Source organism: Strongylocentrotus purpuratus, unplaced genomic scaffold (assembly GCF_000002235.5).
Source record: "Strongylocentrotus purpuratus isolate Spur 01 unplaced genomic scaffold, Spur_5.0 spur5_scaffold_1, whole genome shotgun sequence".
Lineage (NCBI taxonomy): Eukaryota > Metazoa > Echinodermata > Echinoidea > Camarodonta > Strongylocentrotidae > Strongylocentrotus > Strongylocentrotus purpuratus.
In genome coordinates, this window is record NW_022145594.1 from 51,004,032 (window position 1) to 51,029,258 (window position 25,227).

General features: G+C 37.4%; 1 protein-coding gene across 1 annotated transcript; it reads right to left on the bottom strand.

The window, feature by feature from the left end:
- Positions 1–1,628: 1,628 nt before the first annotated feature.
- Positions 1,629–19,818, bottom strand: LOC585010 (potassium voltage-gated channel unc-103). The gene is made up of 11 exons (XM_030978441.1): positions 19,732–19,818; positions 17,946–18,134; positions 16,648–16,920; positions 15,390–15,632; positions 12,581–12,731; positions 11,998–12,206; positions 11,402–11,533; positions 10,305–10,425; positions 9,643–9,836; positions 7,995–8,235; positions 1,629–6,687 (listed from the first exon to the last, which is right to left on the bottom strand). The coding sequence occupies exons 1-11, from the start codon at positions 19,768–19,770 to the stop codon at positions 5,633–5,635; spliced, it is 2,847 nt and encodes a 948-aa protein (XP_030834301.1). The 5' UTR covers positions 19,771–19,818; the 3' UTR covers positions 1,629–5,632.
- Between the last annotated feature and the right edge of the window lie 5,409 nt (positions 19,819–25,227).

Genomic DNA, 25,227 nt, shown 5'->3' on the forward strand with positions numbered 1-25,227 from the left:
TATGGCCATCACAAATAAAGTTCCCCAGAGTTTTTCAATTTTGACTTTCTTTTTAGTCGATATGTTCGAGGGTTTGACAAACTAAACTAGGCAAATATGTCCATGCCTACCTATAGAAATCATAATATTTAGTGGAGTTATTATTAAAGTAGGGTTTTGTACATTCAAAAGGCAATAAAATACACAATAAAAAACAATCCAATCTCAAACAGTTGTAGATTTTCACACGTACTCTTTCTTTATTGCTATCCAAATCAGTATCCATATGCGACTCAGGAATTTATCTTCCTTTCAATGGAAAAAAACAAAATCACAACAAAAATTAGGAAAATCAGCTATTTCACTACAAAAATAGTAAACGTTAAAACCTGGACCCTGTTTCATAAAACCTGTTACCAATAACACGTCATAATAACTGTTATAAGCTACTCAAATTGTGGCATTTGATTGGATGAGAGCAAATTTGTCATAGAAATTTAGCATTTATGATTGATAAGGAAACTTTCAGGAAGCAGGGCAATGTGCGACCCATCATTTTATATATAAGAATGATTGCTATGTCCTGCCTGGTTTGAAGGTTCGAAAATGAATGAATATATTTAATTTTGCTTAGACAAGCAATATATTGGTTACACCCCGGTGTCCAACTGGTATACTAGGCAGATATATCTTGTCAAACTGTCCACCCGGGATGAGTTTCATTTCAGTAGTCAGCATTAAGGATATGGTGATGATTACAATCATGCGTACATACTCATGACGTGAAACATTGGACAAGAATAAATGCTTTATGTTTACGAGGTAGGAAAATACTCTAAGAATTACAAAATCTTTCTTCATTTTGTCAAAATCTTTTATTGTAAAGTGTCGCAAGTAATTTAAAAAGTGTACAATTTCAGAACCCTGTTCGAAGTTTGGTAAATACATCATTGTTTCTTATTCGTTGCACTTACAACAATGAAAACTGCACCATTTAAATCAAATATAGAGTTGGAATTCGATGGAATACACAATACGCCAAAGATCATTATGCAATTACAACAGTAGATGGCGCTCTCTGTATTACGATCGAATGCAACAGTTGACAACCTTTTTAGGAATGAAATGCGTAACTGTTATTAGTATTTTGGTGAATGCTTTCAGGGAGAGGGTGTTGTTAACATAGTATGAAGGAAAATGAAGGGAAAGTGAACATAGAACAACTCATAAATATCCACAAATCCTCAAATAAATGGTTTGCTTGTTACGTAGAGATACAATAAAATAGCTATTTTGTATTTTTATACCCTATAGTAGTATTTGGATTCCAACATTCTAGCAGGTATTACATTAGCTTTGTGCTATATTGGAATAAAGAAACAGCTATATATTTTATAGATTCTTCTATGGAAAATTTAATTACAGGATATGAGAGTGAAAACACTGCAAGAGTGTCGTTATAAGTCATCAACAAAATCCAACCTCCTTATTACAAATTAAAAGCAGAAATAAATGAGCAAAGATCAAATAGGGAACTACTGTTATTATTAATGATGAAGCGTAAAGAAGTCTGTTAAACACAGATATCTCCCTCTCCATTTCACCTGCCTTAAGGCTCGTTCATTTATGACGTATGATGGCGTATTGGTTTTCACTCAGCACTGTGTTATAAGATACAGAAACATAAAGCGTATTAAAAGTTACGTCATTATTAAAAAACCGCCGCGGTTTTATCGCGTCATTTATGAACCAGGCCTTAAAATGAGTATTACTATTTGCCAGCATGATGTTATGTTGTAGATGTAGATATCGTTGCCCCCGCCCCCTTAATTTCGGTTAACCTGACGTCATGACATGACGAGGTTTCACAACGTAATACCAGCGTAACTTGTAACAACAAGAAGGGTTCTAATTAGATACTATAGTCCCTCCAAATTAGTAGGATCTGACAGTCTGTATTAATACACAGCAAATAAAACCAAATCAAAAGAAAAAAAATCAAATCAAAGAAAAACAAACACTAGTAATCATATACAGAATTAATAAAATCAATCATAATTTACAAATGCAAACCAAAATATATACAAAATATGCATTTTTGAAGAAAAAATATTGTACAATCATTGAATCATAAAATCTTGCTCAAACACAAAAGCAATTAGAAACGCCGAAAGTGGAAATAAAGGAATTTGTAACAACTTAAGGAGGGAAAATTTAACATTGAAAGACAAAGACAGTAATATAGAGTGGACTTAATTACGACAGGGGAATTAATATTAGATTGGGTTCTAAAACTTAAAAAATATTAACCATTGGCTGCGGGTTCTATCCACTATCTATCACAATAAACCAGTCCCATATACCAGTCCCATGCAGCGCTCAAGAGGGATTCTGCGCCCATTATGTGGAGAACCTTTAGGAAGCTGGTGCCACAGGATCAGTTAGCCCTGAGAGGCTCAACCAATATTTTAAAGCTTTGTCCTCTCAGCATTCTGACAGCAACCACGCCAGGAAGCCATGGATTCAAGTGAATCGCCTACGACAAGACACGGGTTGCTTTGCAGCAGAAGTTAGGGTCGATTTTGAAATCCAGGGCATATAACAATTTTATATAAGACTGTGAAATATGAATTAAGTGGATTCATTATCAAATCAGAAAGGTAAATTAAAAAGCATAGCACGAGGTACTACTCATTTCGCATTAGGTAACACATCTTTGGTATAGCATTTTGCACTCATGTCCTGCACAGCGCAGACATTCACAATCATCTTGCCATCCGATTTTTGAAAGAATTGATTAATAAGGGATGGCTTATTGATTGTATCGAAATTCCCTAACCGAATGTCAGTTCCACTCCGCCCCTGAAGATAGGGAAGGAAACCCTTAAGGAAACGAAATTAGTACGAGCTGTGAATCTGGATGCAGAATTAGCCCGAAGATATGACTTTCTCCAAAATATTCTCAAAAGGATGAATAGAGAGGAAAATTTTGCGAATTATAATACTGATTTGAGAGTTATCGACTGAAAATTAAAAATAGGGGAAATATAGCTGTAATTATCTACAATAAATATAATTTATATATTTGACTATTATCTTTGTTCTTCGCCCTTTGTTCTATAATTCGTTAATAAAGTGAAAAAGATTTGTGTAAAAGCTGCGTATTTAAATAATCAGGTGCATATCTGAAATTAAAACTTGAGTTACCATGGTTACCATCATTACCCTCGTAAAACATCAAATGTTTGTTTCCATGCTATACAAAATTATGCCTATGTTATGGGAAGTGTTTCGACAACAATGCTTCCAATGCCATTTGACCTATAAACAAGCACTCCGTAATCTCAAACCCCGTAAGGAGAGATATAGCCCTTTTGAGAGGATTGAGAACACGTGACCAAAACAGGCGACTCTAATCACACGTCACCATATTATATTTCATGTTTCATCAAATGAATAGAATAAATTATCATCAAGTAGTACGTAATAGCAGCATAAAGTACATTTAAATATCTGGTCGAACAGGTTCAAGACATTCGTTGAAAAGTGGATCCAATTTTTAAGTGGGTTCATCTCTAAGTAAACAAGGACTAATATGACTAAAAGGTAGATCTCAAATCCCCTGCATTTAAGCGAGTAAGATGAAACCTGAATATAAATAGTTATCTTTCAAAACTCTCAGTATAAAATTCTTTTGATTTACACACCACTTTTTTCGATTTAAAATCTGATAAAATTTGCTCATAATTGTACAGATAACAAGCTAATCAAATTTGTGATATAGATAATAACTAAATCAATAAAGAGTGCATACTCTGATATCATACATATTTACAAATATATAAAATACAAAAATGGGATTCACAGCTTTTCTAATTCTTAATATTCTAACAACTATTACTGTTAAAACCTTTTTTTGTCTAATACAAATCTGGAAGTATAGTTTCTTTCTGATTCCACGTTTCTACATTCAATAAACACATCTATATACCTTTCTTTTTTGGCACTCTCTCCTCTCTTTATAAATCTCTTTCATTTATACAGTAATTCATATTTGAACATATGCGTCAGACGCGATTGCCCACAATGTCTAATAATATATTAGGATTGGTGACAATATTGGATTCGACAACCCATGTATACATGTTGTATGCCTTCCCGGAATGCGAAATTTTTCAGAGAGAAAAGCATATTAGTGTAGATTGAAATATTATAGAGATGGAACTGAAATAGAAAGAGAAGGGAATAAATATGAATAGTCCGAAAATCATTTAACTTTTCACTATAGTTTCTGCATAAAGGAAACACGTGTCACTTCATATACAAAAAAAAATCATCTCTGATACAAAATTGTCATGCTTTTATAATATTTAACAAGAGGAGATACAAGGAAGACAATATACATGGTTTGTATTTGGCTTTGACTTTAAAAAACAAACTCGCTTATTTCTGCCGAATATCTGGGCCCCATTTCACAAAACTTGTCATCAGTGACAAATTACAATTTTTGTTATAAGCTAGTGAAATCCTTGCTTCTGATTGGTTATCGGCAGATTTGTCACTGATTTTTGTCGTTTGTCATTGAAAAAAGGCTTTGTGAAACGGGTCCCTAATTATGCTATAAAGTGACACAGGAAAAATATGCTTTTAAGTGTCCCAGCTTTTCGAATTTTATCATGATTAAATTTTAATGACCCTTTTCCAAAAGTAGAGAATAGTTGTGATTTTGGAATATCTTACAACTAAGGTTTGATATTTTGTTTTATGATTTTGGAAAATCCCTCAATAAGCAAAAATGTAACGACTGTTCTGTCAAGTGCACTTTTAGCTTATTTGGTTTCTAATCATTTTATTTTTAAATCTCGGATTATCTTGACACGGTGGGAAATTTGAGCCTTTGAGACAACGAGTTTGGGACTTAAAGCGTAAACGAAAGTTTGTATATTTTCGTTTCTATCCATGTGAGAAGCCGTGGATAAACATGTATCAGGACTCCGTAGCGGATACCGCATTAAAAAATAAACGTCACATAGGACAAGTTAGGCAGATTAGTTGTCAAAGTTTTCATTTTCACTTTTGCCATAATTTTCTACAAAACTTCGGTCTACTACAGTCAAACATATTTACCTTTGAATCAAAATATGAAAATATTGTACGGATTTATACATGTTATGATGGCGTAAATACACTATATTTATCATCGGTAGATGAAACACAGAATTCTTAAGAAATCCCACCCATGAATAAGAAAAGACGTAGTCATTCTCCATTTTATCAACGGCACAAACTCGGCACATGATCATGTGATGAATTCAACACGTGATGCGAGTTTTCAAATCCCATTCTTTGATTGGTCCTCTCCAGCCTAACCTCCATTCGTATTCCTTCCGGGTCACATGAAGGAACCGAAGGATCATGCATTGCGCATGTCTTGTCCACGATGTAAGCACGTGAATAAACATGTCTTGTCCACGCAGCAAGCACGTGGACAGACATTGTGAATAATGTGCGTACTTATAAGATAATTATTGTTGCAGATTTAATACTCCTTGGATCGCCAGCTGTTACGTAGTATCTTACCATGTGGCAACAAAACGAGTATTAGAAAAAACACATGTACCATACGATTAGGATGACAATTATGTGCGATTTATTAGCAATACGTTGACGAAATGATCGAGTCATCCTTTTTCTTTCTATTATCCGTTCGTTCTAGCCATATATCTTCAGGTGTGTCCGTAGATAGCCTACCGCTTACAGACGGAGTCGATGAGGCAGCCTGAAGGTTGTGGCCAGAAACAGAGCGATGTGCTGTAGAGACACGGCCGGATGCAGAGCTTGGACGTTGCGACCGCGTCGACGACGATCGCTTGTCCGAACGCGGAGAGCGTGATTGCCGATGTAATGTCTGTGTTTCCGTGTACGACTCGCTCGGTTGCTCGCATTTCTTGACACGTGGCATCGTGTTTGAGGAATACATGGATTGTTGACGAGGCATTGAATGGGAATTCGATTCCGGTAGCAGGACTGGAACATCCACCGGTTGATCACCTGGAAACGGCTGGCTTAGGAGTCTATCCACATCATGTAAATCGTTGGACGTGCCATTGTTTCCTGTAATAACAGATGCCAATGTGGCAGGGACACGATTCGACACACTGGGAATCTGTTGATTGGTATTGGTGGACGGCATGATATTATGAAGCAATGTTTGGGCATCTTGTTGCATGGTTTGTGCAATCACCGCCATTTCTTTCTGCTTTTGTTCTTTCAACAAAACATCGATGATCTCGTTCCTCTTCTCATCAAAACTTCTCTCAATATTATCCAGCTGCAGGTAAAGCTCATCTATTTTGTTATGCACTGCTCTATCACACACAAGTTTGTTCGCATCCACAATATGTACCGCTGAGGGTGCAATTTGTCCTGTTGATGAACTAGTTGGAGCACCCTCTGGCGTTCCTCTAATCCCCAGCCCGCCTGACACACGCCCTCTCTGTTTTGTCTCAGCAAGTTGTGGTTCTGATGCTGCCATATACTGAGTCTCTTTCAGAGGGCTATGAGGAATGGATTCACGTTTTTGTGGAGCACGAGGACTGCTGGTGTGTTTAGGAATCATTGGAGCATCTTCGCCTTCGTCTTCCTCCTCGTCATCGTCAGCGTTCAGTCGATTCATCTCGATGTCGACTGTGGTACGCTTGGAAGATTCTGCAAAGGTTGAGATTTAGGGATAGAATTACATGAGTTACAGTAAGGACTAAATACAATATCGTATTCCCCTACTCGTCTACTGCAGACAGGTCGATGATTCAAATAAAATTCTCAATCCTATAGGAGCACGTTGAATGAAGTAGGATTGCGAACTAATAACCGTTGCAAAATGGAAACATGTAACGAAACGAGGGCCCCTGATTGAGTAATTTCAAGTTGGTAGTCTAATCTACTCCAGTCAGATTCAAGTTGTTCAAATGTATCTTGTTTCCGATAATTTACAGATTGGAATGATTACAGTTGATTGGACCTCTCAATTTAGACCCCCCCCCCACCCTATTATTATGTCCCAAACATAAAATGTGTTTTGCTCTTTGATATCCACCAAACACCCTTGTGTAAATCTAATCAGAATGTGAGTAATATATTAAACCACATGTACCACTCTCTATCCAGGTGTTAATTGATGCTTGGCAAAATTGATGCGGTAATTGAAGGGCCATAATTGCAGGGCCATAATTGCAGGGCCATAATTGTGGGGCCATAATTGCAGGGCCTTAATTTCAGGACCTTAATTGCAGGGCCTTAATTGCAGGGCCTTAATTGCAGGGTCCTAATTGCAGGGCCATAGTTGCAGGGCCATAATTGCAGGCCATAATTGCAGGGTCCTAATTGCAGGGCCATAGTTGCAGGGCCATAATTGCAGGCCATAATTGCAGGGCCATAATTGCAGGGCCATAATTGCAGGGACATAATTGCAGGGTCATACTTGCAGGGCCATAATTGCAGGACTATAATTGAAGGGCCATAATTGCAGGGCCAAAATTGAAGGGCCATAATTGCAGGACTATAATTGAAGGGCCATAATTGCAGGACTATAATTGAAGGGCCATAATCGCAGGGCCATAATTGCACGGCCTTAATTGCAGGGTCTTAATAGTAGGGCCTTAATTGCAGGGCCTTAATTGCAGGGCCTCAATTGCAGGGCCCTCTGGGAAAACAGCACTGATGTTGATGAGGCTTACCTGGGTTATCAGAAGTATATGAAGAGTTAAATTCCAAAAGGAGCTAAATCTATTTTTCTAACTTAAGTGAAAAAAAAAAAAATTACCAGATTTTGTACAGGCGTCTGTGGTAAAGTGATGTTAGAAGGTGCATTTTTCATAATTGCTCCCAAATTTAGGTAAATAGTTTTGTTGCAAGACGGCTACTGCAGTAAACTATGTTCTGATATCAATAAGTCAATTTTCATCAAAAGTAGATTAAGCTCCTTTTGGAATTAAACTCTTCATACAAATTCTTACCTTGTGACTGTGACCTTGACTTCTCACTTCGTTTCCTGAAGCGTCTCCTAGTACTGGGTGATGTAGCGCGATAGATAGTCTGAAGATTCTCAGAGCTTTGCATAGGTGTTATAGTTAACCTGGTATTGCTAACTGACAAGTTGTTTCGTGTACTTGAAGTTTTCTTTGGAGGTGTTGTTGTCTTGTCAGCCTCAATGTCTTTCTCAGGAACCGCCGAGGGTCTTCTCTCAGATGGATCATACTGTATAACGGACAAATGGCAATTGAGAATATTAAAGTGACTCGGTATATGCTTCCGATTCTGAAACAAAATCCTGGATTTAGCTCATGCTGCAATTATAATTATAAACTTTAGGTAATTCAAGAATCCCATTACTTTTACAAACCGATCGCCTGTCTGATTGTCAATATTTTTATGATTGGATATCGAAATTTCAATTTTTCGTTTTCCTAACGGTTTCTATAACACTACAGTTTACTGGGAAAAATGAGTATGGTAAAACCGGTCACTCAAAGATTTTTACTTTTTTGAGGCACTTCATGATCATTTTCAAGCGCAATTTTGTCAGGGCTTCAATAGTACACCATATCACAGACACATATAACACTAACGGTCTTGCATTTCAGATTTAACATTGTTAAACGATCCTTTTAATCCTTTAATGATATCTCGGAAGACATTACTGAGTCCTTTTATTTTTAAGTCGGATTGATGATTATCAAAGGGATAGTCAGTGGTAGAATTAGGGTTTTACAACACAACTCTTTGGTTTATGTGACAAACGTCATGTTTGCCACACAAAGGAAATATCGTATGTTAACGTTAATCATTTTACACAGAATTAACGCTTTCCAGTCTTCAAACAGACGATTTATGCCCCATTGTGTTCATATGTCTCTCCCACCGTCTAAAAAGGAATTGGAATGTTTTTTTAAAATTTGTATTTCTAACTTATCAAACTATTCCTAAGATTGTGTATCCCTTTTGCATAATCTTGCCTCAGTACCCGGTTAATAATGCGAACTCACAACAAGCAAAACACAAGTAGACGCTTCCATACTACCACCTTGTCATGCCTGTGAGTTATACACATTTCTGTTTTACATGTGTCAGAAATGTTAAATTACTTTTGTGTTTTAATATATTAGTGATACTGATGTCATCTGAACATCAGCGAACTAATGTGATTGGCCTATATGAGACTCTCCTTACGAGGACTGCTTGTGCGTGTGTGTGTTTGTGTGTGTATTGGGTTTTTACAGACGTGTATCAATCAGATAAGATTATTTACGTCTGGGGACCGACCTTTAAACGTCACCATCCGAAAGACGTGACTCAGTTTCGAACCTGCGGTCCTCGGCTGAATCAGTTTGTAACTTCCACTTATAGCTGGATTACAGGCGCACGCCACAACGCCTAGTGTGTCCAGGGCCCCGTCTTATAAAGAGTTGCGATTGTTTTGGATCAATCGGAAGTCAATCCTCCAATCAATCGCAAGTTTGCATACTCCTATCTCGTATGTACATAGTTGTGATTGATATCAACTCTTTATAAGATTGGGCCCTGCTGTCAACAATTACCTATTGACATCTGAAACAACCATTGTTTGCAATTGTACAATATATACACAGATATACACATACTTACATCTCGCATATCCATGGTGATTTCAACCTTCTCTGCAAAATGTTCTTTGAAGTCTGGATATGACCTGATCACATCCATCAGATCATCCCTTGCTAAGGTCACCAGGTCACAGTAGGTCAATGCCCTCACGGTGCCCTTTGACCTCCCTACATCCTCGCACGTACAGAAATTCTCTCCTACAACATCGTTCTTTCCTGTAAGGTTGATGAATAGAAGGGATAACACAAATTGTTTGAAAATATAATTTCCTTTTTGACGTTGTGATGATAGTGTTTAACTTGTCGATCGATTAAGTTTAAAAATATGAGAGAGAATAAACACCCTGATAGTTTTATAATATTGGAAGCGCTTAGTAAGGGCAAAATGGTAAGTACTGTATTTGTAGCGCTGAACATATAATATTATAATCATACGTTGTATGATACATATAGTAACATCATCAACTTTCATGCGATTGTCCCCGACCAAATCATTCTTGCCTGTAATTATCTTGTCGACGAATGTTTGTTTGTTCATACATTCGGTCCATGCAAGCACATGGATTTTTTTTTTAATTCCTGAAACTTTGCAGCTCGATACATCACGCTTTTGTGCTCTTGCATAATAATATTATACACAAGGCACAGGAAAGATACTACTAATAGGATTACGTTCATACTTACCTAAAATTGCTAAAACAAGGTTTCCCTGTAAAATTTCCAGGGATCCTCTCGATATAAAGTACATGATATTCAACGAGTCGCCTTTGTGTATTAATATATCACCAGGAGCTGTGTGCGTTGTCTAAATAAAGAAGAACAAGGAAATGAAAGAATGAAATCAATTAACAGTCACCAATTATGTTCTTCAGTTGGAAGACATCTTATACAACTTGGCTTACATTACGCTTTGATGTAACCCTGTATATTGGTATCGTACGTGTATAAAGAAGTCTAAACCCAATATATTTTGCCGTCTTCTTATCACAATTCGTAGTTTTAATAGTCAACTTGTCCAACTTTTTGTTTTTGTTTTAAGCTTTCCCGAAAAAACTAACTTTGATAAGGCAGACTTGACTTATTCATCTTAGTTATGGGGCAGCAAGTGTAAAGTCCTTCATTTGGAAAAAGAAATGCTTTTCATATTAAATTAATATATTAGTCATCTATATTTCCGCAGTAGGAAATGAAAGAAGTTACATTAAATTCACCCACTCAGGTCCTCTGTCAAAAGAAGAGAATCATTTCTTTATCGATTGACAACAGACAATGTCACAAAATATAGTAGCATTTACGTTTACACATACAGTTAGAAGTGATAGTGATTTATTTGTTTATTTTTATTTCTTTATTGCAACCAAAACTTGAGGTTAATAGATATCAAATACAAATAAAGGTACAAACAAATAGATAACAATAGTAGAAATAATGTAAACTAAGTCAAATATACTATAATTATATTATGTCCATAGACCGGTTTACAAACATATGCATATGGTATACATACTGTTTAATAAAAAGTTGTCTTTGACAACCCTAAAGCTTGCTCGAGGCTTGCTTGACATAGCAACAAGCAATGCATGCAGACTGGATTATACAACAATTGTAGTTCATTCATTAACAACAGGTTAACGGAACACATCGTCACTAGGTCCCCAGGAAAGAAACATCCATGAATTTGAATATGTTGGTAAACCGATCCATTTGGAAAGGACAAAGATGATCACACTTGAGGGTCGAAAGGCATAATCATATAAAAGTTCAAAATATTTATAACTTACCTTGAATTTCATGGATAACGCTCGTAAACATCCGTGGTTTACGCCTCGAAATGCGTTGGATTCTTTGAGAAGATTACGATTTAAATGAAGTGATATATCAGCTTGAAGAAAATCAGGAAAGTCGGCCATAACCTTTGAAATTAATAAGAAAGAAAAGGGTAGACGTTAAAGGTAACCTCACCTCAGAGAATTTAAATAAATTAAGATGCTATTTACTTTATGAACGACTTCACATAGTACGTCGCGTTATCCAAAAATGGCGATTTACAGACATTATTACCCCGGTCATCGGTTTAACAATGGGCACTATCTCCACTCCCGGGGAGTATTTCTATGATATCGTCACCGTGAGGGTATATGGAAATTACTAACCCAAAGGCTTGCACCATCCTACCAGGTCCCCATTTCTGTCCTGGGTAAAGAGTGACAAATGTAGATAAATGCCTTGCCAAAGGACATTAGTGCAATGACGGGGAACGAACCTACGACCTTTGCATTTCATGTCAAGTGCTTAAATCACTCGACTACGACACTTCTATTTAGTGAGTAAGTGGTAAAAAAAAAAATCGCAGAAAAAAGTTTAAAACTCTGCTTACCTCAGCGACTTCATGGAAGTCATTTCCGTTCATATAAACCCAAGCGTGTTTGAAATACTCCTTGAGTCGACTCTGTAACGGATTGGGTACATTGTGAAACTTGACGAACTCTTTGACCAGGTTGAGCTGCTGCTGATACCGGGATATACCGGCGTAGAGACGCTCGATGATCGCCGTCATGTTCCCGAAGATACACGCGAACATAAGGGCTGAAAAGAAATAGGAGAAGGAGAAGCAGTTCTTACAGGGTGTTTTGAAAATGAATAATAAATGTATTGTGGAACTAAATTTTCTGTCTATTTTGGGGGTGATTTCATCATGTATTTTCTTTTGCTGTGTTGTTGTTTTTTTGGTTAGACGTATCAATTACACACTTTGTCGTGAACATAATGATCGGCAAGTTTAGATTGGACATGTTTGCTAGACCAAAGAAACAGTAAAACAAATAGGACACGTATGTTAATTCAAAGCTCTATCATGGGTTTGAAATCAAGTAAATCTGTGCAGGAGGAGGAGGAGGAGGAGGAGGAGGAGGAGGAGGAGGGATGATGTAATCCGATCAGAAGTTTGGTTTTGTACTTACATCCTATAAGCATCATACAGATGGCGAATAATTTCTCTGCGTCCGTTGAGGGCGCTATATTACCGAACCCCACCGTGGTTAGTGTGGTTAACGTAAAGTATAGAGATGAGACGTATTTATCTTTTAATGACGGACCACCTGTCGATGCATTCTGTACAAGAGAAAACATATCGATAAATTCATGAAGAAAAAAACAAGCGTTTAATCAAACAAATGAAAAACATTGAAATAGATTACAAACCTATGTTAGCCAAATGAAAGTATGATGATAGTTACAGAGAAATAATTTGTCACCCATACAAATGAAATAGTTAATTTAGTAACTCTTTTCATGAAATCATTGTGACAATATAGTATATTCTTGATAGATAAAGTTTTCATGTTCTCGGAACTTTACAGATTCATAGACATTGATCTCTAAAGTTCTGAAAAGCTATAAAGTTTGTCTATAAAAAAAAAAGCTTATTGACTCAATCATTCCATGAAAAGAGATACGAAAAAGTTATTCCAAATTTATGGACAATAGTGTACAAATATAAATGGGGAAAAAACACTAAGGATAAAGAGATTAGATATTGGGATGAAGAGAGAGAGAGAGAGAGAGAGAGAGAGATCATAATTGTATATTCAATAACTTTGCGATGTTTAATAAACTAAACATGACTGTATATTCCCCATAGCCAGTGTTAGCAGAAAATAACGTTCTCATTGAGAGTTTGTGACATGAAACATGTAGCCAAGGTGTAATCCAGTCAAATACAGAACTCAGTTGAATACGTATCTCTAGACTGCACGTCCAGAAAGGGTGTTAGACAATATCTTACCCGAGGCTTAATAAACAAGACTAATTTAATGGCGCATGAAATATCAGAACGGTGTAATGCCAACCCGCTAGCTAGGATTAGTCTTAATTCATAGACCTGTTAAGTGTAAATGTCACCCTCCCATGAGAAGATGGATATGAGTCGTGGGAAAGCTACAAATTGAATGCCTCCGAGCAGCCAACACCTTCAGAGAGAGGGAGAGAGACAGAGGCAGAGAGAGAGAGAGAGACGGACAGAGAGAAACATAGATAGAGGAGTAGACAGGGAAACGGACAGAGAGACGGACAGAGAGACGGACAGAGAGACATACATAGACACAGACAGGGACACAGACAGGGGGCTGGCAGAGACAAACCAAAAAGATACAGAGAGAGAGAGAGAGAGAGACAGGCACATAGAGAGGGAGAGAGAGAGAGAGAGAGAGAGAGGCACACAGACAGACAGAGAGAGAGAGAGAGAGAGAGAGAGAGAGATATATATATATATATATATATAGAGAGAGAGAGAGAGAGAGAGAGAGAGAGAGGCACATAGACAGAGAGAGAGAGAGAGAGAGAGAGAGAGATAGAGACGGACGAACAGAGAGACAGACAGAGAAACAGTACAGAGAGGAAACATGTCCGGTACATAATATGTCTGCTTTAAATCTAGTTATACAGTACAAATATCTCCCCTCCATTTATAATCAAAATCGTAATAAAAATACAAGGATAACTACTCACTTCTCTCAAATGGTCTTTTTTTTAATATACCAAATTACATACGAGTTGTAGTTTCCATACCAGCTATAAACAGTGTATATTTTGGAAAGAGATATACACAAAGAGATATACACTATGAATATGACGGACAAAGAAAAAGGACACACAGTTCCTCATTCTACCCTCAACAATTGCTGTGGTAGATAAAGGAACATCCCTTCACTGCTATTATTTAAAAATGTGTAGAACAGGTGTCACATGCACATTCACCTTTTCTACACATTTTTACATAATAGCAGTGAAGGGATGTTCCTTTGTCTACCACAGCAATTGTTGAGGGTAGAATGGGGAACTGTATATTTTGTCCTCTTACTTTGTCCGTCATGTTCAAAGGATATATAATCAAAACGTCGTGGCCTATTCGCAAAGGGAACATGTGACACTAGTTTTATTCAAATGAACTTCGTCTACATGCATTGCCGTTCTCTTCCATATGAGTCAGTATATCAGCAATATGTTGTTTGTTCTTAACATTTATCAATTTATTTGCATCATCCACCGTGAGTGAGGAGAAACGACTTAGAGTGGTCCTTTAATGAATATATGGGAAATCCGGCAAGAAATAAGAAGGAACATGCGTTAATTAATTTCATTCGTGTTGCAACCACGTGATATAGAGCCGACCAATAGGAGCCAAGCAGGGCAATAGTACCCTGGGAGGTGTTAGAATTTAATAACTGCTTTACGCTTTAGTCACTCCCCCCAGGCTCAGACTGTGTGAATGTGTTATTACAGGGAGTCTCAGCATGGGTGCATTCACACTGTCATTCTCTAGAGTGGTTGAATGTTTTGACAAGCATGCTAGTCATCTCGGCAGTCATGACGTACCTGCCTTTTCCTTGTCATATTTTATTATCACACCTGTTTCATTTCTTGCACATTTGAATTTAAAGAATAACCTGAGGAAACATGCAGGACATTTTCCCTGTCATCTTCCTCCTTAATTCTAGCAGGAAAATGCACAAGCATGCAATGCAGAATTGATGAAAATAACTAAGACGTTTCTAAGTATTAAAATGGAATAGTATTGCGGATATTGTGATAGTAAGTACAGTACTTCAAGAACAAAGGTCAACTTTGAAAATGGACTTTTTGCCATTTTCTATACTACTGTGTATATACTTTGTGAATGTCATAAGAATACCTGAATTTGCTCTCCATGTTCTTTTTATAAATAATATTTAGTCGAAAATTGATTATTATATTTCATGAAATATGGCTTACCGTATACGGAGTAAATAAATCTTGCGCTAACATGTCTAGCCAGCCATACTGTATTTCTGGTCTTTGTTGTTCCCCGATAGCGTACCATATACAAGCCATCCAATGAGAGACCAGGGTGAAGGCACACATGAGTAGGCACACGACGGCTGGAGCAAACTGAGAATACTGATCTAGACGACGAGCAACACGAAGTAATCTCAACAATCGAGCTGTCTTTAATAAACTCATTGCTGACGTCGTTTTCTGTGGTATAGGTAAGAGTTTTAATTGTAAGTATTAATTAAAGTTATCATTATTACCATGACCATGGGTGTCGATACTTACGTAATACCTATTCATCAGGGGGGGGGGATGAATAGATCATCCCCCCCCCCTGATGAATAGGTATCAGTTACGGATCGACACCCATGACATCATCATCATCATCATCATCACCATCATCATCATCATCACCATTATCATCATTATCATCATTATCATCATTATCATCATTATCATCATCATCATCATCATCATCATCATCATCATTATCATCATCGCCATCATCAACTAGCTGAGAATACTGGTCTAACGAATGAGCAAACTTTAAGTAATCACATTATTACAAATCTTTATTCTCAGTTTTCTTATGTATAACTGATTTTCTTATAAAATTGAGGATATGGCGTATATTTTCAAAACTGAATGAACGCCATTAAACTATTACCAACAACAACAACAACAACAACAACATCAATCTTCATGAACCAACTGCAGACGTAGTATGGATTAGAAAGAGTAAACGGTATCTTCACTATAAACGATAGCATCACTTTCCGCAATACAAAAAAAAAATCGACATGATCATGATCATCACTACCGTGACCCCCACTACAATTACCGTTTCTATCATTATCACCACCTGCAACCTCACTATACCAGCGTAATCATGTATGATAATCATTATCACCATCGTCATCCTCATCATCACCATGATGATGATCATCATCATCATCTCTATCATCATCATCATCATCATCAACATCACTATCATCACTATCACCATCATCATGATCATCATCACCACCATCATCATTATTACCATCACCATCATCATTATCACCATTAACATCATCATCACCATCATCATCTTCATAATCATTATCTTTAGCAATGTCGTCATCTTCATCGTTATTCAACATGGCATTAAATATCACCGTTTTTAAAATTTGGAAATAATTCTAGGAAGAACGACAGGCCGTTCGGGAGATACACTGACCTCATCCGCTGCCACGGAGAAGAGAAGGAGATCGAACGGAATGGCGGCCATGACGTCGATCACGAACCATCCCTTCAGATAATGCTTGGCTATCTTCGACGGGTTTGAGATGACTTCGCCCAGGGAGTCGTCGAGGAAGGTGGTTCTAAAGTTGATGAAGATATCGACGATGAACATGACGTCGACCACCATGTCGATGAATACCAAGGGTTGGGTGTAACTCTGTGAGAGACTGTCGCCGTCTCGTGTATCAGCATCCTTGTTAAGCTTGGCCTGTAGGAGATAGAGGAAAGAAAGAGGAGGAAGAGGAGAGGGAGAGAGAGAGAGAGAGAGAGAGAGAGAGAGGGAGAGAGAGAGAGAGATAGAGAGAGAGAAAGAGTGAGAGACAGAGAAAAGGAAATGAGTGAGGAAACGGGAAGTTTACTAACATATTCAAATTGTATACATATACTCTTTAAACGAAGGTTACCCTTGATTACTCGAAAGCTCTTCAACGTTTGCCCGACACAGCAACAACAATGTATGCAGACTGGATTCCGAGCCTATTGTAGTTCATTCATGAATAACAGGTTGATGACAAAACTCGTTACTTGGTCCTTGGAAAGAAACATCCATACATTTGAATAAGTAAATAAACTGGTGTTGATGAACACATTAGGGACTTTTAGATTTGCGTGGAGTGATACGTGTGACGTCCATTCAAGGCAGTGCATTAAAAGCACGTCGATCGTATCAATCCACGTTGTTGTTGTGCAAATCTATTATTTAAACTACTTGGACTGACCATAATTGTTCAATCTTTGATTTTCGTGTCTTGAAGACTTCATTGTTCTTATTTCATTCTCAAGAAAGGTTTCAAACTAGCCCGTATTGTTGCTTTATAATGTCTGTGTCTGTATTTTTGTACTGTATATGTAGGTCTTTCATCGCACATAACTAATCTTCCATCAACGATTTTAGGGCTAGCTATACCTTCAGCACGGATGATATTGTCTTGTTCATCATTTTTACTAATAACATTATGACGAAAAATTTCTGTCATACAAGCCATCGAAAACAGAGTTTCAGATAGTGTATAGCAAAATTGAAAACTAAAAGAATAGTCGTAATACAGTCAACCCCACTTTAATTAGCGACCACCTGTATACAAATACCACAGTTTTTGTTTCCCTTGAAAATGGTTTCTCATTGAAACATCTACTAAATGACCCTGTCTACAAAGACCACCTGTCTACAGAGACTACTTTTTTGCGTTTCCTTTATAGGCGGTCGCTGTAGACAGGTTTGATTGTACTTACCTTATTTTCGTCATTTTTGAGTAGGAAGGCTGCTGAGTATGGAGTAAAGATAGCTGTGTAGACTACGAGGAGAAGTATAAACCAATCCCACACTGCCTTAAAGGGCGAGTAATGAAGGATAGTGAACTTATGAAGCTGACGAACACGCAGCTTCTTATGATTGATCTCATCTGACGTAAGCCGTAGCACCTATAGAAAGACAATGCATGAGAATGTATTCACAGACATAGAAACAGCTAGATCACCGTCATAATTAATATCATCACTATGATTTATTCAAAACAAATTCTATATATAGATAGAAGGATCACGAAACATAGATGAAAAGCGATGAAACCTTTTCTAAACAAATTCCACAATCTGCCAGTGGGATTACTCTGAAAAGCTGCTTGGTATGGAAGGAAATGTAGAGTTTAACAATGTTATCAAAAGTTTTACCAGGCCAACATTTGAATAGGGAAATGTATTTTGTTACCCCGGTTAGACCTTCGTCCTGACCAGGGACGTGATAGAGAAGGACTGGAATCAAGCCGCTCTCCTTTGACCCCATGCTCCAAGCCGCCGAAAAGTTATGCGCTAATCAGCAACTGTTGACCAGGTGGTGAGATAAAAGAGCGCATGAAATTTCAGGAGTTAGAATTCCTACATCAGAAAATGGTATCACTGCAACTGTTCGCTGTCCCTTCCAATGATTTGTCATCCATTGTTGAATGTGTAAAGAGTAGAACAAGCGAACACAAACTTGTGTACTTTCATCCTTTTTTAAACTTGAAAAATACAAAAAACACGCGAAAACACGCATTAGCAAACTTAATGTTATTGAAGATTGTAAATCATGGATCAAATAACGGGACATTAAAGCATGCACAAATTAGCGCATCATCCTAAAATATTGAGTTTTTGACAAGATGTAATTTTTCTTTTACCAGCTCTGGCACACAAATTAAAGGAAGGACGGAGTTCTAAATTTGAAAATTTGTTTGATGCACTATTCCCAATAAAATCCCCATATAAAGTTTTTGATTTACACTGAAATTTTGCCGGTAATTTAATATTTTGTAATAAATGTAAAACTGGTGCCTGGCTTCCGAAAGTCCCCGCAGTGGAAGCGCGGTTCGGAGCATGGAACTTCAAAGCCAAGTGGAATGTTACACATCCCATTGTTACGCTTCAGAACTCAAGAATGCGTTTGAATAAATTACAAGAGTTTCGCCTCCTTTTCTTTCACCTCCCTGTCCTGACGGAGTGACACTAGAAAAGGCAATACATAAAGAGAGAGAGAGAGAGAGGGGGGGGGGGGGGGGGGGGAGAGAGGACAAAGTAAAGAATGGGAGAGGGTAGAAAGAGATGAAGGGGGTAGGGTCGAGAGAAAGAGTGGAAGAGAGAGAGGGGGAAGGGGTAACGAGAGAGAGAGAGAGAGAGAGAGAAAGAGAGGGATAAAGAGATAGAAAGAGAGACAGAAAGGAAGAGAAAGAGAGATGGAGAGATGGATGGAAAGAGAGAGAGAGAGAGAGAGAAAGAGAGAGTGGGGCAGACAGACATACAGTAGGATGGGGTTAGGCACAGAATAGTAACCACTTACTTTAAACTATATAGTGTATGATTAGTGTTTGGCTCATGTTTATTGTGTTTTAGTAATATAAAAATGTATATATCATGTCTATGTATTTTATCATCATATCTTTCTTTGTTTTACATATCTTTCTGTATTGTGTTGTAAATATGTTGTGCTCTCATACCCCTGAAGGGGGTCGATAGAGTCAAATAAAATCTTATCTTATCTTACCTCCGACTTATCGGTGGATGCATTTCTCTTTCGTCTCATTGGGATTGATGTCCCGTCTCTCTTACCGCCAGAACATCAGAATCTGAAGAAAAAAACAATAAAAGTCAGAATTAGGTTAAATTAACTTATAAATAAAACAAAATAGTAGAGTGAGGAGGAACTCGGGTGTAGTGGTCCACCGTCCAACAGCAAATTCTTAAATACACCGGTTTACTAACATATTCAAATTTATGGATCTTTCTTTCTTTCATGTGGACCTAGTGACGAGTAATTCCATTAAACTGTTATTAATGAATGGACTACAATACTTGTAATCCATTCTACATACATTACTTGTTGCTATGTCGGACAAGCATTGGGCAAGCTTTCATGCGGTCAAGAACAACCTGTATTTAAAAATTATGCATACAATTTGAATATGTTTTTAAACCAGCCTATTAGTTATACAAGGAGGAGAGACCCGATGGTGATTCAGTTTGCTTTTAGTCTCCCAAGCACAGGCGATGCCAAATGCTTTAAAACAATTATTATACAAAAAAAATAACAAGACTGATTTTCCGTTGATATCGAGAGTGCACATCTATTGATCTTGTCTAGGTTTTTGTCGATAAGACTCCGACATTCCCAAAGGATTCAGCTCTGCTCATTTTATTCAAAATGCACTATTTGTTATCAAGTGGAGTTTAATCATTAGCTAACTCCCATCTGTGTATCTGATGTTCTCAAATCATCGAATTGTTTTGAAATGTGATTTAAAAGAGAGGGATGACAAGGAGAGAAAGATGACAACATTGGACATACAGCAGTTGAACGACCTTATGAAATCATTAAACCGTGATCTGACAACATAGTTCACACCGTGCTCACAGCATTCCCCATCGGCCAGGTGCAACTAAACAATGTCTACCAACATTCGCTCATTGTCCTGATCGGATTAAATCAACACCCTTCATCGATGACGTCATCAGCCACCAGCTCGACCACCTGCTCGGTCTATAGTACACATAGTTCGACTCTGACTGATTAAATTTTAACGACTAAATCATGTCTCATGGAAAGCGTAATACATAAACAAACATTTATGAAGTTCGAAATTGAAATAGAATGCGAGCACATTTCAAAGCTGACAGAGCTCTAAGCTCTTTATTGACACCCCTCCTCACACAAAAACATATCCACACACTTGAGCGTGCAAGCACACGCACACACACACACATACATAATATATACAAAGATACAAAAGTGGAAAAGCTATTATGGTGAAAGATTTAATGTTCAAACAAACTTTAAATAAAACCGGTAATAATGATAACCATGGGGAAGGGAGGGTCATGCTCAAGTTAAATTATACCGTAAAAGAAGTATAGAATGGGCAAATATGTCTATGTCGGTATGGCATCAACAAAGGAGCCATCTATTGTGGCGACAAACGTTCCCTGTTTCAGGAATAAATGTATGCAAATAGGTCAACACTGTTACGAAAGAGAGAGGGAGAGAGAGAGAGAGAGAGAGAGAGAAAGAGAAGACGTAGAGAGAGTAGGGGGATAATAAAATCAGAACAAACCAAAATATAGTCCATCTGAAATACCGGTGAATAATTATGTACCTTTTTCAATCATATGTCATAACATACAAACAAAGAAGAGAAAAAAGAAGGAAAAATAAATAATAAATAAACAAAAGAAACCAAAATACCATGGCTCACCGGTCATTCAATTGAAGATCTGCAATAAGATTGTATTATAGCTCATGAAGAACAAACTAATTCCCAAAGAATTTCCTGAAACAATAAATGTGGTCGAAATTCCCTTCTCAACCGAACCTTTTCTCCTGAAACTCGAATTTCAACTAATTTAATCAGCATTAGAATGGGCAAACGTAGCAGTACATTTCCTATGACGTTCTACCCAGCGATGTATAGTAGACTTGAAGAGCGGAATTCATTAGAATAATACAGGGATATTTATTGATTTGGTTGTTTTCGAGTACAGGTGCCAGCGGTATAGTCGGTCTTTCTTTCTCAAGAAAACCGTGGGAAACTAAGAGTCAAGTCAATTAGGAATAGTCTTTGCACAGTAAAGACATAGGCCTACTTCAGACAAAACTATCGATCTAATAATTTAATTAGACGAATTTGTCGATAGCTATCCTGGTTATGTGACCGAAATATAAATGAGAAATAAATTAAATGACCAATAAACAAGAGATGTGGACTAGGCTTCAAGGACCCCGACCTTGAAATTATCAAACAGAAGGAAAAGACATATGGGCCGGCTCTCAAGGCATATACTTCAAAGAGCTAACAAGTTTTGGTCATGTTTTCAACATTATGGATGTTCGATATTAATTTTGAAAGTGTTTGAAAGTTTTGTTTATTGTAATGCATAAGTATCCATTTTGAATAGAAATAGAGCAATATATTGTATAATTCATACCGTGTTTACTTATCAAACATTATGCATTGATGTTATTAAAGGTGAAATTATGCGCCAAATATCTTGCATTTTGATTAGCGTCCTATGTGGACCTTTTTTAAAGTCTTAAACAATATCAGTATTTTGCATGTTATAATATCGAAATGTCAATCACTTCATAGCACGAATTATACTAGTCAATATGTACAATGCACTTAACTTTTCAAGTACATGCCGGACATATTGAGACATACGTTTGCACTGTCAATAACTTAATTGCCAATGGTCATATTTATGCCGGTCGATGATGACGACGTATTCGACTTTAGTTTAAATAGGGCGGATGCTGTATTATAGTGTTTGGTATATTCGATGATGAAGATAACTGTAGCTTTGGGTTAACATATTATTCACCACTTGCAAAGTCATCGGGAGCGATAAATATATATGATACTCGTCCATGGTGCACCCGTCGCAAAACATAACAAAAATACCAAGTAAATATGACTAAATACCCCCCCCCCCCTACTCAGCGAAACATTGGCTGGCACGGTTTTCAAATTTCAGCATACTAAATTTAAAATTGATTTAAAAGTTGGATCTCCCACCACACTAAGAAATCCTGGATCCGCGCCTGATGTCATTTATGTGTTATTTATATTGCGTTTTTTCATATAGGCTCATCAAGCAGGCGCATACCCGTTTAACAATTGTATGTAATTTCCGTTTTGCATGACCTTTGTGTGCAATTTCAATCATACGGGAAGCGTCAGAGACAATAAAAGTCATTGACGCAGCTTTGCGTCAGTGAGTAACGCCCCATGTTCAACATGTAAAATGGCGCTATATACGGGAATAACGATGTGGTCCTACCATAATCGCAAATGAGTGTACTCTACACTGCTAGTGTTGGTGTAAAACCTTTTTGAATACATTGACATTGGTGGTGGTGGTAGTGGTATGCTATCAAATAGAATAGGTCGCATGAACCGTGCTAACAGAACGTTTACCCTAAATAGCCATAAAATAGCCTGCTAACTTCACCTTCATAGGTAGAAAGGAGCCACTATTATTCTCAGCATGTCCAAACAGACCGGTGTCAGTTACCTCCACCGTGTAGGACACTTATCTCGCTCGTCTACCGGCGTTTATTTGCCAAGACGATTCTATTTCTCGAGCTGAGGAGATTGATGACCAAACACCAGTCTTTCACAGATTAAACCCTTCCAATTGGTGGCTTATTTCACTCGGGACCGTCTATAGGTGTCTCAATCCATCCCTCTCACCTATCAGTCACAACCAGTCTTCATTAAACAGACCCTAACCTTATATAACTCCCTGTGGAATAATATGAAGATAAACTCTGTTCTCAAACCACTATGCTTTATTGAATAGGAGCAGTCCTACATTTTAATTTCACAACTACCATCCCACTACCACAACTTCTACTATTATTACTACAACAACTACTACTAACAATACTACTACTACTACTACTACTACTACTACTACTACTACCACCACCACCCCACTATCACCACCACCCCTACTACTACTACTACTACTACTACTACTACTACTACTACTACTACTACTACTACTACTACTACTACTACTACTACGACTACTACCACTACTACTACTACTACTACTACTACTACTACTACTACTACTACTACGACTACTACTACTACTACTACTACTACTACTACTACTACTACTACTACCACCACCACCCCACTATCACCACCACCCCTACTACTACTACTACTACTACTACTACTACTACTACTACTACTACTACCACTACTACTACTACCACTACTACTACTACTACTACTACTACTACTACTACTACTACTACTACTACGACTACTACTACTACTACTACTACTACTACTACTACTACTACCACCACCACCCCACTATCACCACCACCCCTACTACTACTACTACTACTACTACTACTACTACTACTACTACTACGACTACTACTACTACCACTACTACTACTACTACCACTACTACTACTACTACGACTACTACTACTACCACTACTACTACTACCACCACCACCCCTACTACTACTACTACTACTACTACTACTACTACTACTACTACTACTACTACTACGACTACTACTACTACCACTACTACTACTACTACCACTACTACTACTACTACCACTACTACTACTACCACTACTACTACTACTACCACCACCACCCCTACTACTACTACTACTACTACTACTACTACTACTACTACTACTACTACTACTACGACTACTACTACTACTACTACTACTACTACTACTACTACTACTACCACTACTACTACTACTACGACTACTACTACTACCACTACTACTACTACTACTACTACTACTACGACTACTACTACTACCACTACTACTACTACGACTACTACTACTACCACTACTACTACTACTACTACCACTACTACTACTACCACCACCCCACTATCACCACCACCCCTACTACTTCTATTACTACTTCTTCTACTCACAACTACCACCCCTACTTTCACTATACTAATACTAATACTACTACCCTACTGCTGCCGCTAATTTATTATCACAACAACGTTTACAACTAATGATAATTACCATGATTAATCACACACAAAAAATATGTTATATACTAGACTTTATTTTTAATATTTAAAAAGAACTCAAGTGTATGGATGAGCTAACAAATCAATTCTGTTCTTAATTCAAGAAATACTACCGTAAACGGTACTTCCTCCTTAACTTTATGAATTCACGAAATGTGATTCCATAAGAACTAATATGCAAAAAACCAAAAGCATCGCAATATCTAAAATGGGAAAAGTTTATACAACAGGGAATTCAAATATTCCATTGTAGGAAACGTGCTGCTTTGAGTTTTTCTTAGCAATAAAGTTAATCAAACAGGCGATCCATGCATGATTATAATCATCAAGAAGTCTGCGAACTAAGCCTAAGGTCTTTACCCTAGAAGCTGAAATAGATCTGTCAGTAAGCAAACTAAGACTCTGTCCCTCTTCGCTCACGTAAATCGCCCAATTTACGAACACA